This window comes from Astatotilapia calliptera, chromosome 17 (assembly GCF_964374335.1).
Source record: "Astatotilapia calliptera chromosome 17, fAstCal68.1, whole genome shotgun sequence".
Lineage (NCBI taxonomy): Eukaryota > Metazoa > Chordata > Actinopteri > Cichliformes > Cichlidae > Astatotilapia > Astatotilapia calliptera.
The window spans coordinates 27,314,281-27,331,709 of NC_137438.1; the positions used below are offsets into that span (position 1 = coordinate 27,314,281).

Genomic DNA, 17,429 nt, shown 5'->3' on the forward strand with positions numbered 1-17,429 from the left:
ACACACACACACACACAATGGTAAACATCTCTCTGTTTCTGTTTGTCTCCCTGTTTCGTTTCATCTACCTTCCTCTCTCTATTCCTGTTTCTAGTAGTTTAGATTATCTAAAATTTCCATTATGTTTGTGCTTATAGGCATCATATTCTGGTAGCAAAAACTCAGACGGTCCTTTTAAACCAGGGTTGGAAAGTTTGACTGTGTTTCTGTTCTAAATGTGATTTAACTTCCATTCTCAGTGTCTTATTTTGGTCTTATTTTAGAATATTTTCTTTAGTCACAAAACCTGCTGGAAGTCTAGCCTGTGGGGGCACGTTTTGCACCGCAGGTATAAAAACGTCAAATTTCTGTATTTGAAGAAACAGCTTTGGAAGACAGGTATCTGCTGTGTCATCTGTGAACCTCCACGCTGACATAATGGGGTGCGATTGAGAGATTGTGGTCTGCTGCTGCACCAGCTACACTCTTTTTAATAATTCAGTTGTTGATTCATGTTAACTTTCACCTTTCACCAGCATCTACATGTTGCATGCAGCTGGGTTGTGCGTTGACTGTGGTCAGAATGCGCACCAGTAGCTTGCCAGTCACTGCATTATTTAACAGATTTTTCCCACTGGCGCATTAAATTAATATGATTTTAAAATTTAGATTTTATTTAATTTGTCTCTCTCTCATTGAGGCACCAGTGTGCATGAGCTTGAACTGTATTGACAGTTCACGCTTGCGCCTCTTTGAAATGAATGTGTGTGTAAGGAGAGCCTACATTGATCCATTTGTTAGAAATGCTAGTTGATCCCATCTCATCAGCTCCTTGTTTCACCGTTAGATTTTTGTCAATTACAGACTGCTCCATATTTGTCACATGTGTTTTTAAGGTGGTTTTTAGACATAAGCTAAAACAGTTAATTTGGTGAATGTATGTTATTCATATTTCTTCCTGTTTGACCTGAAAAGATGGTTTAAAAAAAAGATGTGATGTCCCAGTTTACTTGTAAATAGACTGGTTCTTATGTAGTGCTTTTCTGTTCTACTTAAGCACCTAATGGGCTTTTTTACGACATGTATTTTTAACCCATTCACACACAGATTTATACAAGCACTTTTTTCTTAGTCTAAGTACATTTACACACACATTCACTCTCAGGAGCACTATCACTATCTTGCCTAAGGATACTTTGGCTTGCAGACCACCAACCTTCTAATTAGTAGATGATCTGCGCTGCCTCCTGAGCCACAGCCGGTCCTGTACAGCCTGCATCTGCCACACTGTCTTCACTAACACAGGAAACTATATGATACATTGTGAAAAAAGGTCCCCCGATGAATAGGCCTATATTACTTTCTTTTCATGCTGGGAGTTATATAAACTCCTTTTGTGTCACTGTCTCAGTAGCTGCTGTACCTGAATCTATGCAACTTCACTGTTTATTTTTTAATGCTAATGGCACAGATTGTACAACATTGATCACCTGGTGATTATATTGGAAAAATAATGATGAAGATTGCCGAAACACAAAAAGCAGTCATTGCTAAACACAACGATCCTGCCCTTAACCCAGCACAACTCCCCATCTAGACAGATTCGTTTTTGTCGTTGTAGCGAATCATTTGTTCACTATAATAAAGGTCTAATGAGATCTAGATGAAAAAGTCAAACCCAGACAGACAGAAGTTGAAGTTCATCGTCTACTGCTTAAGAAACAGAGTCATTTATGGATATTTGTATGAAATTAAATTTAAAAAAATGCTTCATTAGGGTTATTTCAGTGAAGGAACCTCCTGTGAGCCAACTGAAGTGTGAAAGGAATGTGTATTAAATGTGTATCAGCATCATTATATCACAGATAGATGCTTTGCCTGTATTATAAAGCTTTCAAAACGTCACTTTCTGTGTACACCAGCAGCAGAATTGATTAATAATAATATGCCTCTGATCTTGAATAACTTCAAATCAACACTCGGCGATTCAAACGCAACATCGAATTAAGTTCATTAGAGACTTGAGATTAATTTATTCCTCGCTTTTTCGGTCACTGGGAAGATAGTATCAGACACCCGAGCGCAGCGCGAGCGTTTCGCACCTTGATAATTAAAGGCAGTTGTTTCTCAGTGAGCAGATGATGTGTGACATAACACTGAAAAAAATATTGAACTCATCTGCTTGTTTAATGTAGTGTAGTAACTATCATGTCAGTGTTTTTCAAGATTTTCATTCTTGTTGAAGATTAAGACATGGCGTGAGATAAGTAGACCTTCTGACTCTCTGAATGGCCTTTACTCACCACAGCATCTTCTCTTGTTGCCTTGTTTTCTTCACCCACCCCCACCCATTATCATGGGTCTATCTTTGGCATGTTAACTAATGTGCGTAGAGGGATCACATGCGGCGCCCAGCGGGCCTCCTCTCGGCTTGAAGCGCACATAATCAAGGAGCACCAGAGTTCAATTTTATAGTGCTTAATTAATTCTCTAGAATACATTTCATTTGATTTTAGTGCTCCCGCTGGCTATTTCAGCAGTACACACAAGCAAGCAAAAAGTTAGTGAACCCTCTGGAATTACCGTGATTTCTGCAATGATTACTCATATTATGTGGTCTAATCGTCATTTGACTTGTGAGGTTAAAACAACCAAACACTGGTGCTTTTCATCTCTTTTCAGACTGATTAATCACATTGTGCAGGCTGGAATAAGCAACAACATCCATTAGATGTTTCCTTTGGCTAATTATGAAAACAGTAAGCATCTCAGTTAAGCTTAGGTCAGGAATCTGAATCCAAGATCTCATTTAGTTATTTTTATTTGAAAAATGCAGGTCAGTGGCTTATTGCATCTTATTTTCTTTTCTTTTCTTTTTCTGCTAAAAACAGGCAATTGAGGCTACAGTTGGCTTAAGAAAATGGTCACTAGAAGGTAGTAAAAATGTTGCCTGGTCTGAGTTTTGATTTCTGATGTTTTGGTGTGCAGGATGTTTTCTTTGCACACTCTTGGCCCCTAATTTAGACTTCTATGGGAAGTCTATTTCATAAGTTAAGATGCAGCCATAAATTCCTTTTAATCATAAACCAGATCATTCCACGTGAACTGACATGCACCTCCTGAGAAATGTCGCTATATGTCCGAATGACACAGCCAACGACTGAATAACGCAGAAGGTTAAGGCATAAATTACGATATAGACTTCCTAGAGAAGTCTTAATCTGGCAAGAACCAACTGAGCATAATTGACATCATGAAGAGTTAATAAACTGAGTACTCAGTGAGAGTTACTGAAAACAAGCAGTTTATCTCACCCTGATGGTGAGATTTTCTGCCGAACTGGCAACGTAACAATTGCATAATGGTGCAAGATCAAGTGATTTGCTGCCACGGTCTCTTTTTGCAGTGTGCCATCCCCCAAGACAAAAACCTCTCCAGTTCTGCTGCAGTGACTCAAAGTGTATACTTTTGTCATAGACCCCTCTATGGGGACAGGGGACCTGTTTGTTAAAAGTCCTTAGAAGCAGTATGAAATTAAAAGTGTGTGTGTGTGTGTGTGTGTGTGTGTGTGTGTGTGTGTGTGTGTGTTGCCCATTACTAAAGCTCAGGCTCTAATTTTTCTTTTGCTTACCTAATGCGAATGTCTGCAATACTGGGATCTCTCTCTTATACACCCATTCACACCCACCCACACACAGAAGAATATGTGGAAATACAGTATGCATTGCACACATTCAGATCTACCTACCCTGGATCTGTCACACTTCAACACTTCCTTGATTGAGCTGATAGCTACCCTGGCCACATGAAGACAGTCAAACACACTCAGAGAGTAGATAAAGCGAGCCAACTGCTTTCTGATGCTGAAACATGGAGATAATACTTTTCCCCTTACAGAGGCCGAGAGGATGCACAGACGCACACAAAGTCCATAATAAAGGTGCCGAGTATGACACCGCTGTCACTCTGAAAACATCACCAGAGCATTCAGAAGGATGTCAGCCTGACATGTGAATGATGTGCCTGTGTGGAAACCCCATGACTTACTGTACAGTCCCATATTTCCAAATTATTGTAGTTAAAGTGCTCTTGAGCAAGGGACCTAAAGATCCTTATTGTAACTCAGTGGGGGGAAAGGGTGTTGATTTTGGTGGTGGATAGTGGATTGTTTTGACCAGTCCGGAGCAAGTTGATATGTGTAATTTCAACATCAGTGCAGAGTAATTTTAAGATGACAGCATAATTACAGTAAACAAACAGGACCGTCACAGAAAAGACTGCCTGCCTCTGTTAGCACCAAAGACACACTTATAAACTGCCATTTCGGGACAGATCTCATTGGAAATGTGAAAAGGTTAAAAACACTGAAAACTTGTTGTTCTTCAGGACAAATGGAGGTAAAGTTCTCAGACATTATTGTGATAGCAGATGATAAACCAACCAATCTATCCAGTAAAGAGATTGTCTTAAAGGCTTTTGTTGATTTTAGCCTCAAATTTAATCACTCTTCTAAGATGTGTAAAAGATTTAGTAGTATTATCAGCCCCACTGTGAATCAACACCTAGCTTTACAACTCCCATGCATAATTGTAGGCTTTCTGCTAGCTTGTGGCTTGTAAACAAGGCAGAAAGTTTTATGCAGTGTGTTTTTTGTCTTTTTTTGGTGGTGGTGGTGGTGGTGGTCTCTCTGGTCTCTGCCAACAAAGTAGCATGACATCCATTTTTAAAGTGTTGTTTGCACGCCTAGGTATACATCTTTAATCAGCGTCATACTGAAAAAGACCATCAGGAGATCTATAATAAGATCTTGTGATGTCATTGTGTTGTCTAAGAACCACCTTGATAATGTGTAACACCCATTTATGCCATTTATGCACATATAACACATATAAAAAAACACATTTTAATGTCACAACATTAAGACCTCACTTATATCCTAAAAAAGTTCATATCCACATCATATGACGCCCATCACATTGCCTAGCAACCACCTACCAACAAGATAAAAGGACCCAACATATAAACAACATCTGACATGTGTATTTTTTTTCTCAGTGTGTACGTTAGATTTACATTGCTTTTGCTGATACCTCAGGTTTTACTGTAGGTATTAACTTATATTTGCAAGGATCATTTTTGTTGCTCAACAGCTTTAATAATTCCACTTCAGCCATCACACTTGAATTTCAACAAAGAAAAAGTAGCAGTTGGAACTGACAAGGAAGCTCTTTGGTGTAGTCACCGTCAGCTTTATGGAAAGGCCCATCTAAAAAGATCACTGCGCCCTCTCAGCTGAATTCTGCTGATATAACTAAAGTATTAGTTAAATTAAAGTTTACTGTTCGCTAATGAAAAACATAAAAATGCACATTGCTGGTAAGTTATTCCAGCTCAAACTGAGGTTAATTATTCAGTTGGTGTTTCTGATGCAGTCACCAATGAGCCTGTGCAGGTCAGACTCTGCAAAATATCCTTGATGTCTCTTTGGAACTGAGGAGAGGTCATTCATCAGCTTATGCAGCTAGTCTTGATGACCCTACTTGAACTTTGCAAAACAAATGGAACTGTGCTGAGGGCACTCTGCACTCACAGTCATATATATGCAACTTTCCCAGTATGTGGTAAATTCATTTAACCGCTTTGCATCTGTAATCTAACACAGATATATCTGCATTTTCTGAGTTGGTTTCTGTGAGTGTGCTATGTGTGTAAGGTTGTAATCAAGCAGACAGGTTAATGATTTTGGTTTAAAGTAGCAAAACAGTGGTTATCGCTGTTGACTCACAGCAAGAAGGTCCTAGGTTCTAATCCACTTCCCAGCTGTAAAGTTTGCATGTTTTCTCTGTCCATGCGTGGACTTCCGCTTCCTCCCACGGTCTAAGACTGTGACATCCAAAGACTTGAAATGTATGTCAACTGATTATTGGCTGTAGGCCCAGTGTATAGGTGTATCAGTCTCATGGGATTCACTCAGCTTTAAATGGAAATTTATGTAAATTTAAAATAACAGAACGTGCCGTGTATTTTAGTTTACAGTCTCTGATTTGTGGGCATAAATGTATTCCTGTTTTTTGTTTTTTTTTAATAAAATGTGTAATAGCAAAGTTACTTTATCCAAATGCCCCTGTCAAAGTTGAATGCTCATCCATTATATATGCTCTGACACTGACCTTGTATTCTGTAGAAAGTCAACACATGCTTGTGAATTGTTGTCACCGTTTGTGCTGGTGGGATCTAAATGCTCTCTCTATTTCTCCATATATTTATTGATTTATTTTGAACTTCTAGAATTATCACATTTTCTTGACTAAAACAAACCTCTAGAATCTTCACTCAACACCTCACAGACTGATTACGAATCGCATTGGCGTTTAGAGCTCATTCATCCTTTCACTCCCATCAGTCAGTTAGATGCTGAGGTTGTTGCTTGTGCCGGCTGCTGTAACAGTGTTGCTCCTGTTAGTTAATCTCACAGGAAGTTTGCTCGGATTTGTCTGTAATTACAGTAAACACTTGCTTTATATTTCCATAAATACATCTAAGTGTTTGTGCCAGCTCTTCATATGGCCCACATTGTCGTGTGTTTGTGTAACAAAAGACGAGAGAAAATGGAGAGAATGGGGCCCTCGGTTTATACTGTTCAGTTCATTTTTCTCAACCCTTCCTTACTCCACCTGGACATTTTCAAGTTATTGCAACAAGTAGGAGACCTTTCTGTGTTTGTGGCTAAAGAGATTTTCTTTCCCAGCCGGTGGCCCCAGAGGACAGACTTGGGTCATGCACTGCTAATAGAAGTGACTCAAGCTAATACTAAAATCTCTCAAGTGGGAGTTGCACATCTCAGCTTTTCCCTGCCGTTTTCTGCCTGTATTAAAAGGATTTGTAACCGGGATTTGGATGCTTTCAATAAATGCTGCATTTCATACATATCATTGGTTATGAGCCAAGAGGACTGCTAGTCTCTGCTGGCCTCTGCATCACATTTAAATCATCTGTCACAATAGATTTGGTGGGAAAACAAGTTCAGTGCTTGGTAACAAACAGAAGGTAAATTACTTCCTGGATTCCTCACAATCTTAGATGATGGAACAAAATAAAAGACTGTTTCATCTGACTGAGGGATAGAGCAAATAAACACAAGGGATGGCAAGCGATAGCAGAGAATGGTGGGGAGGACACTTACAATTCTAGGAAGATTATTTTGTGTGTGTGTATCATGTTTACATATCTTTGTGGGGACCAAAAATTGGAAGTTTACTATACTTGTGGGGACAAAATGCCCATCCCCACGAATTTGAAGGCATTTTTGAGGCTCAAAAAGTGGTTTTAGTGTGAGGGTAACAATTAGGTTATGGTTAGGTTTATGCTAAGACCTAACCATAACCTTAAAAGGTTAATAGTCTGCACATAATACCTCAACTGGATACAGGTCCGGGATAAAAGAGTAGGAGAGCCAGATTCCAATAATATTTTATTCCACATGGAAATCATTGATTGGAAAATTGGACCTGCCATCACCTGAAATTTAAAACTTTCTTCATTAGCTATTAGGTTTAATTTTAAAATAGACTAAACCTTTAATCCACATTTGCCCATTTTAAAAACCACAAACTAAAATGTTTAACAACCAGGTGAGCAGTATGTTTAGCAGATAGATAAATAGATAGTACGTAGAGCATGTAATTAGTTCAAATGTTGAAAAAGATTTTGTATATTAGATGTAAGTGCTCCTACGTCCACATTTATGAGTCACAGAGGAAGAAAGGAACAATCCCTTCACAAAAAGATCTTTAGCATGGTGTTACTTTTTCAGAGAACATCTACAGTATTTTAATGGAGGAATAAAAGTAGAGCAATTAACTGAATGAGCATGCGTTGTCATGCTATCTGCCATCAGCAGATTGGTCAATTGGTCGTAAACGGATGGGTATGGTTGGGAATAGTATTCGGGTAGGCTGCATTGTTTAAACAATGCTCAGCTGAACCAAAGGTGTGTCACCCAGTGTGGTCTTCTGCTGCTGTAGCCCATCTGCTTCAAGGTTCAACATATTGAGGATTCAGAGATGCCCTTTTGCATAGTTTGGTTGTAAAGGTATGCATTTTATGTAAACCCTAGAAATAGCTTTATGGGAAATCAGCAGTTTCTAAAATACTCAGACTGCCTTGTCTGGCACCAGCAATTGTGTCACCTTCAAATTGTATACGTTGCTGAAATATGTCTCCCCCTACCACCACTTCCCCTGCCAGTGGCGGACCCCCTCAGACATCGGTGCGTTGGTGGTTCTTTGTGTCCAGGGATGGGCGTCCAGGTACACACCGGCTCACTCCTTGGCGGCCGCTTATCGGGGCCTGGAGCCTGGGGCTCGCTCGGGCCACTTCGGAGGTGGGGTGCCCCCGGCCTCTCGGCCTGGGGCTCGGTCACTCAGGCGCAGCTGGCTGCCGGCGGAGCTCACGGGCGCGTCACTGCAACTCCCCCTGGCTTCTGCTCCGCGGCTGCTGAGTGAGCCCTCATCTGGGACTCTCCTCAGTTCTTTCTGGGACAGTGGCGCAGCTGCCCCTCTGTTGGTCTTCCTTGGTCTCTTGTGTTCTGGGGGCCTCTGGATGTCTGGAGTTTTGATCTCCTCCACACCTGCTTCACGCCCTGGAGGACGGGGCTGTGGCCCCCCCACACCCTCTAGCAGATTATTACATGAAGGAACCTTTTAAAAAACAAAAAACAAGCGCGTCCATGCTCACAGGTGTACACACGGGTGATCACACCCACAAACTACACCCTTTTTGGCTCCTACCTCAAAGCACACTGTGTTCTGTTGATCTTATGTGCTGCACAATAATGTTTAACATTTAGTATTTACTGTCATATTCCCATATATCATTGTGATGTTGTTTATTCTATTACTCTTGTTCTCTTCTGCTTGCTTTCTTTTTTCTTTCTCAGCAGGTGATCCAGGTGATTGATATATGCATTTTTTTTTCTCTGCCCGTTCTGTTGGTTTTTGTCTTTTGCCCTTCTCCCCCGTCCCTCTTCTCAGCTGTTTCTCTTTCCCTCTTTCTTTCTCCCCTTCTTTCCCCCAGTCAAGTCTGTCCCGTATTCAGTAAGTGAAAATAAAATAAACAATAAAAGGTGAATCAAATGGACCATTACGGCAAGGCTGGGATGGTCAGTTTGGTAAAGTAAATCCGTTGGGCATCTTTCTTTGCCTTTAGACAACAATTCTGATGGCAAAAGAGCCAAACGGGACAGGCCAAAAAAAAAAAAAAAAAAAAAGAAATATGTCATGCACTGAATGCAGCTTTTTAAATTCAGTACATGATTTTATTTTATTTTATTTTTTATTGATTAGCATTCAAATATCTCAGTGAAGACAGAACAAAGATCTACCACAAAGCAAGAAAGCATGAGACAAGGCTAATCTCATGCTTTCTTGCTTTGTGGCTAATCAAAAGGTATTGGCTGACATATGACATATTTCTTAAGGCAAATAATGAAAAAGAAGTTTGATCATTACAAGAAACACACAAGAAAACAGAGCCATATAGCTGAGTGGGGCAAAAACAGCATGCATCAAAAGAAAGTGTACAAAATCCAGAGATGAGCAGCGGAATGCTACTTGTAAGAGTTGCAGTTAAGAGTTTGTTTTGGAATTGGGGGGAAAAGGAGGTTTTAGATGTTTACTCCTTTATCTTTTCTATTCTCTTGTTCTTCACTGCCCTCTGGAAGCAGAAGCATCGTCAGCTCGGCTCTTTTGAACATTTTGCCTTCTTGTTTGTACGCTCACATCTTTCTGTGGACGTGTGTGGCAGCTGAAATAAAAGACAGACATATGCTATTTGCAATGCTCCGCATTTGGGATCATTACCTCTAAGCTAATGTTAACAGAGGACGAGCTGCTGTAGCAACTGAAAATATCAATTAAAATCTAACCATAATTAACTTTGAGTCTACTGCTCACGTTACACTAACAAAAGCAACATTTAGAGACAAATAAGCCTCATTCTTTGGTGTATTTGACATATATTATGTTTGGTTTTTTTGCATTGCTTCCCTCAGAAGCATAGTAAATATTTCTGTGGGGAGTTTCATTCATCAGAAGTGGTGATATTTCTACCTTCTAATCATGAGATCAGATTCTCATGTTATTGATTAATTACCGCACAAATGCTGGGTTGCAAAAGTGTCAATTATTAGGATTTCAACACACGTAGTTTGTTAAATGACCTTTCCCCCCCTTTGCTATGTTGTTAAAGGAAGGAAAATGGTTTCTTCTAATGTTTAGTCATGCATGGTGTGTGTGTGTGTGTGTGTGTGTGTGTGTGTGTGTGTGTGTTCCCGTGTGTCTATGCTCATTAATCCCCTTCCAATCGGGCACGACATGTTCATTAGCCCGCTGCCTGTTTGCATTGTTAACGCTAAGCCTCAGCCAGAGCTATGGCACATGTGCATGTTTTTTTTTCTTATATGCGTTAATGAGTGTGCGTGTGCAGGCTCTTAACAAGCACAAGTCTAGAGAACAGACACATTTAATAGTTTGAAAGAAGAGGAAGACAAATGCACATAGATGAGCTGCCGATAAGTACAGTAAGAGAGGGATGCTTTAGGAGCAGTTGATGTACCCATTAAACTCCCTGAAGACGGAGACACACAAAGGCTCAGATTGCCACTTTAAAATACCACGGTGTCACATTTGAAGGAGTTCACTCATTCTGTGTTCACGATTGCTTAATCTCATTTTGAGCCCTCTGTGTTCTGTTGTTAAGCTTCCAGTAACACGTTTTGAGTCATGTCACACATGGCTTGTAGCAGTGTCTTTATTTTCCACAGATTATGTACGCTTTAGATCGCAGAGACCTGATAACAACGCCTAAGTTGTCGGTTTGTGTAGAATTGCTTCTGTTACACGACCAAAGACAAATGGAAAGACTAATGAAGAGAATACGTGGCTTTGACAGCTAGTTCTTGTAATGTCCCTCCCCTTGCTCAGTCAGTGTGTTTCCCTGTTGGGCTCATACATCACCGTCTTTACTCCCTGTACCCTTTCTGGGTTGTTGTGATCTTGTCTGGTTGATGCATTGGTCCTTTAAACATCCTTAGACTCTGTTGGTTTCTGCTGCTGCTGCCGTGTAACTCCCTGGTGACTGACTTTCCACAAAAAAAAAAAAAAAAGAACTCTGTGCCATATTTGGTTCTTTTAGCTTGGACTTGAGCAGTGGTGTATCCTGAAGTGTTCACTCTTAGCTGGATGTCATTTTCTCTCTGTGTGTGCAAAAATTCTTCTTCATTCTTCAACTTAAAAGACCAAACACACTGCACCAAATTGATCTTCAAGTTCAGTAGCGGTGTACTTTGGGGTGGATTTCTTTCTTTTATTGGTAAAGTTAGTTGGAAATGATTGTAATTTACTAAAGAAATGGAATAAACAGCTCTACCCCAGCCTACCTGCACCCTTAAAGCTCACTCAGCATGGCGTACCTTGTCTAATCGATGCAAACAAGCAGAAAAAAACTGTCAGATTTTCCCCTAAGCTAGCTTAAAGGCTGCAGCTTCATAAATACTGCACAGACATGAGAGTTTGGGTTAGCGTTAGTATTCTCACCCAACAGCACTTATTTCCCAGAATAGAGAAAGATATCCAGGCTTTCAAATTTATGTTAAATTAATCATTCTTTCACTGTCCTTCCTTTTTTTTGTACATTGTCTTCTCTTCCTATTTTCCATTCTTTTGTTCTGTATTTCAATCTCGTACCTCTTACTTTCGTCAGTGATCGCTTGCTTTTTGGCCTGATCCTCCCTATCCTGTTTCAAATGTTTACCTCTACTCATTGTTTCTTTTGTTTCTTCCTTTTTATTTCTTAATTGCTTTTCTTTTCAGTCGGCGTGTCTTCACTTTTTCCATTTTTTCATCCTCACTCAGCCTTTTCCCCTGTTCTTGTTCTGCTTTTGTGTTTTTCATCCCAGTTTAGTTCGGCGAATATCTCAAAGCCCAATTTGAATGCGTCATGCATAGAAAAGAGCGTCCTCTCCTCCTCCTGCTTTCATTTCCTTTTATATTCTTTTCCCATCTCTCAAGGTTTCGTTTTCATACCTTGAGTCACAAAATAGACCGTGAAGGTCTTACGAAGGTTGTTCTGTTGTGCGTGTGTGTGTCTGTCTCTCAATATTTCAGGATGATATTTTGCGTTCAGAGTTCACTCTATTGATTCCCTTAGCATACATCCTTTGAGTTGTGATTGCATATACATGCACCAGCAGGGTTTTGACTGCCTGAGTTGTTTGTGAAGCTTAGCAGCAGGTTGTTGAGAGCTGCAAATGCCTCATTATGTAAGATGTGTTTACCAGATGCCAGTCTACAGTTTCATTTGTCCCCTGTCTCACTTTATCACTCACATTTGCGTCTTCTAAGCAGCCATTTTGGCTCGCTTCTTTTTCCTGTTCTACCTCTGTCATCTGCTATCTTGCATCCCAGTTTTACGTGAGGAAAAAACAGATGTCCATATCTTATGTTATACACTTTTTTTTTTTTGAAACAATAGGAATACATGCCTTGACTTAAAACAATGCCTTTGTGTTTTTGCCTCATATGGTGTATTTTCATGTATGTTTCCACATGTTTCAATAAACTGCTGCATCCATTTCTCCTTTTCCTAGCAGTGATTGCACCACCCATAAACTCATCCAGAAAATAATAAAATAAAATAATAAAGGGATTTGCTTTTGACTATGAGAAAGCACAAGATCTTCAGCAACAGAAGTGGATCTTTCGTATAAAAAGGAAAATGAAAATAAAGGGCGAGAGGATCAAAACAAAAATAAGGAAAATTGCTTTATTGGTAATTAAAGTTATTAGCTGGTCCCTGTGGTAAAACGAGTGATGAAAAACAGATGACTCTTCTTACATCTCATGATGAGTGGGAACATTTATTGAGCTGCAGGCAACTGCATTTTATTTTTGGTATAAATCAAAAAGGGGCTGTTTGTTCAGAGAGAACTGTGTTTCTCTAAAGCTGTAAATTCTTGCAATTGCAATTCTTGCAATGGTTCCCTTTTAGTGGCGATCTGGTCATGAACAACATAAAGCTGCAACACAACATAATGTAATGTAGGATCTGACTTAGTAAAAACCTAAAAAACCTCATTCATAAACAGGAAACTGATAAGTTTGTAGCATAAACCTATTCGCTGGAATGTTCAGGACAGTTCAGTTACACAGCAAAAAGCATTGAACACCAAGCAGAGCTCTTTATATTTCTCGTATACGAGGGAGGCCCGAGCCAAGTGACGTTCCTTCCACTTGACCCCAGTTGCTCTCGTCCGCTCCCTCGTAACACTGCTGTGTGTGTGTGTGTGTGGTCAGAGTGTGACCCTATAAACAACTTCCCTAAACCTGCTGGTCTGGAAGCCCAGCAGTTCATCTAAACAAAAGGCACTTAGACTAAAACAGATATAGATATGTTTATCATACCACAAAACAATAAGCGAAGGTACGACCTCTCCCATGCTCCCAGGATGTGGGTGTGAATGCCAGAACACTCTGGAATGCACACAAAGTCTTTGCAGACTATTAAGGATCAACCCTCTACCAACATGACATTGATTATAAAACTCTAAGCATATATGAGTAGATATTTCTAAGCATAAATGACAATCCAACAATATAAATCTAACAGAAACAGGTCATAATAACACAGTAATCAAAAGATATACAAATAAGTACCCTGCTACTAGGAAAATGTGAAACTGAAATCGCAACATACAAAACCATACTGAGAGTTAATTTTAAGTTTTTTATTCAGACGGGAAGCAAAAAAAAATCTGTCTGGCAAACCTTTTTTCAAGCAACCCAAACAAAACCAAACACTCAAACAAACAAAAAAGTTTTGGACTCTCAAACCCTTCGTCTTCTCTTCTCCCAGCCCAAACAGCGCACCTCTCTGTCTTCATCCTTGGATGTCCAAAGGCCGGTCAACCACAGCTGTGAGCCCAGCGAGGTGAGCTCTTCCCTCGGCTACGCCAGCTTCAGCACCAGTCCCCCCGCCAGCCCTCCGCTCAGCCCCAACCAGGAGGACTCTGCAGGTTCCAACGACGACTGTCAGCTCACAGGTAAGAAGCATTAAATGCCCTTTACCTTCAGTTTTCCAGTTACAAAACAAGATGATCATTGTTGAAGGCCTGAGCCTCAAGTGAGAACAAGTCTTTTACCTGGAATGTAATGACATCTCACTTCCCCGAGGGGAAGGAGGGGGAAGCAACACAGATATCTTCTCTAAGGAGTAATGCTGTGCTATTTATATAACCCTTTGCATTAATGTAATGGCAGCAATCAAAGCTACTAAAACACTTCTTCCTGTTTTAATAGATGCAAATTAAGACTGAGTAACTTTGGAATTAAAGGGGAAGTGTACAAGTTTAAGGTGGCATCTAAAGGGCTGTTTTAATTATTTATTGTTCTATGAGTGTCTTTCCTAACTAATTTATCATTTGGTCAATTAAGAAAAATAATTAAAGAGATTTATTCATTCTTTGCTGCCTGACCAAAAAATCTGTCATATCAGTTTGGTGAAAAATAACATGGTTGTGAATAATGTGGTTTTTTTGGATATTCACTAACATGTTGCCTGAATTATTCTTTATTTTTGGATTAGTGGTGTTTTATCATCAGAGGGGTCTATTCTCAGTGAAGCATCTGTAGAGAGGGAGTGAAATGTGGTTTGAGCTAAAATGAAAGGGAATGTAAAATCTGTTCAGAATATTTAAAATGCCACATTTCTTATGTGTATAAGCCAGCTGGTGTCTTGGTGACCTCCTCTCTTACTAAATATCTACTCTAATAATGCATAACGCACATATTTTATCTGAAAGTGAATATAATGACTGCTTGTATGTTTCGCCATGTGGTGCATCATTTTTCTTGCACTTGGGTTGCTCATTATAACATAGCTAAGCCCACCTTTTTTTTTTTTTCCTCATGTTTTCCTTTTACATGTTGTCACTGTTGCCTTGGTGTAAGTGATGCTTAAACTCTGACTGCATAGGAACCAAATAAAACCCTAATCTCTTTGTCCTGGGTCCCAGGAAATTGAAATCATATTTCTACTCATTCTATTCTGGTGGCCATAACCAAGTGGCAAGCACCTTAGAGGCTAAGAACATGTCTGAGAACAGCTGGAAGGTGTACAGAGTGCACCATGAAAGCTGGATCATTTCTGACTGAGATGAATTAGAGATCATGATCCAGGCTACACTAGGCAGGCAGACAGTTTAGCAACAGCAGGAGAACACTTTATCTTTCAGTTAGGCAATGCTGACTTCATTCATCAAAATAAATGAATAATATCTCTATTTGCTACTACTTGCAGATGCTGGAGCCACTCAAGCTATTGCTGAAAGGATAGTCATATTATTAGTGCAAACATATTAAAAGATGCCAGTTTGGGTTTGTTTGCATTCAAAGTTATCAGCACATCCCAACACAGACACATTAGCATGATGTTTTTAGATTATATGCCATTTTAACTTCTTAAACTGTGTTTGCATAATCTGCCCTAGACTTTGTTTTGACGAATACAGCCACACCAGCTACTTTTACACAGCATCAATTACTGCAGGTTGGCTCTGACACCGAATGCTCAGCGGTTAGTTAGACCTGTCGGGTAATGCAGGTTCACGGTTATGAAAATGCAACATTTTCAAAACTCCCATTTTCCACAAGCAGCGTGTTCCTCTCACTGGCAAAAATAATGGATTATAATGGATTCCCAGAGGACTCGTGATTTTCTCCTCATTAATGAAACACCGGTAATTTTCCAAACAGTGAGAATTTAGTCAGATGAAAGCATGTGAGCAACCAATCAGCCAGGTGATCTGGAGACTACAAACTTCAGACTTTCCTCTGTCTTTTCCCTTAAAGCTAAATGCATCAATGCTTTGCAGTTGTTAACATTTTTTTAAACTTACTATTAAATATTCACCAAAAATCTTCTTTGCTTTTGCAGAGAACTCCACTAATCATGGCAAGCCAGTGAAAATGAATGTATTTAGCCTGATATATTCACCATTTTAAATGCTTGTGGGGATGTAACGAACAGATTAATGTTAGAGATTAAACTATTACTACTGAATAAATCATGTTAAATATATTCTTTTTAGTCTGGCCTTTAAAAAGCAAGATTTTAGGGTAACAATATAGCAGATGAATCGCACATCTGTTCAGCTTTGATGCAAATCAGGATGCAAGCTTGCTGGCTATCTTAAAAACTAGGCTCTGAGACATCAGCAAAAAATTCTCTGTTAGTCCAGTGGGGAGTCGCTTTTACTGTCACACCAGATGAAACACTGTTTCATCATTAGATGCTCTCCCCCGCTGAGTTTCAAAGTTTCTTCTCCAAAAGGAATATTCGGAGTAATGAATGAGGTGTTCATATAAGAGTCCCGTAATCAGTGCATCTGAGTCTTAAATCTGCACACGTGCACATTTCACTGCATTTATTTAAGCTCACAAAATAAAAAAGTAGCATAAATGCTAATTGATGCAAGCATGTTTACTATTCATGTGCCCCTTTTTAAAAAATTGTGACTGCATATTTATGAGTTTGACACATTTTTAACATCATGGACTTTCCATTACCATGTATGTCTCTGTGTAAATTAGGGAATATTTTTGAATATTCCTTAAATTATAAAAAATCAAGTTGTTCATGCGACGATTTCTACTCCTGGTTTTATGTGTGTATGTATAAGGTGGCTATAATGTAAAAATGGCACTTTAAGGTTTGATGGTAGTTAGCAAACAGGAGAAAAGTCAAAAGTGGAAGACTATTACAGCTGTCAAAATGTTCTGAGAAATAAAGAAAAATGAGGCTCCGCTCAAACGTCACCAGGTAAAGCTAGCATGACCGATGTACCAGAAATATGCACCACCACTGGAGATTAGAAGTGGGTGAGTGAATAGTTCTAAGTCAACACTGAATATTATTTTTGCTTGAAATACCAAGTCCTACAGTAAATCCCCCTTTTTATTAAAAAATAATTTTTGTACGTTTATGTCGGCACAATGTAATATTTAATTTTCAATATTTAATTTAAGTATTTCTGTATTATGAGATATTTATTTCTGACCTTCGTTTCCTTGGTGTCATTTCCTACAACCTCGTTTGTGTTACCATAGTGATAAAATCCCTGTTGTCATGGAAAAGTGGTGGCCTTGGCGATGGTTAGCTTGTGACGTGGTAATACTTCCTTCTCTCACCTGGCTTTCAGTCCAACTGTCCCTCACACCCGCAGCTATCGGGCTTCCAACAAAAGAGGCAAAGCAAGGGAAGCTGTCCAGGCAGGAGACATATTCGAAGTGTGTGTGTCTTTGTCTGTGTGTTTCATCCGGGAGCAGTTCAGAGACCCTGCTAGACTTTGATCTGAGTAGAGCCTCAGCAGGGGAAAAACACATTCATTATCAATC

General features: G+C 39.6%; 1 protein-coding gene across 3 annotated transcripts in view; it reads left to right on the forward strand.

Moving 5' to 3' along the window:
• anks1b (ankyrin repeat and sterile alpha motif domain containing 1B) overlaps positions 1–17,429 on the forward strand; it is a 276,143-nt gene that overhangs the window by 172,211 nt on the left and 86,503 nt on the right. For all 3 annotated transcript variants that reach the window (XM_026146086.2, XM_026146087.2, XM_080291511.1), the window contains one exon: positions 13,891–14,077. In XM_026146086.2, coding sequence (XP_026001871.1) covers positions 13,891–14,077 — 187 coding nt within the window. The remainder of the gene's footprint in view (positions 1–13,890; positions 14,078–17,429) is intronic.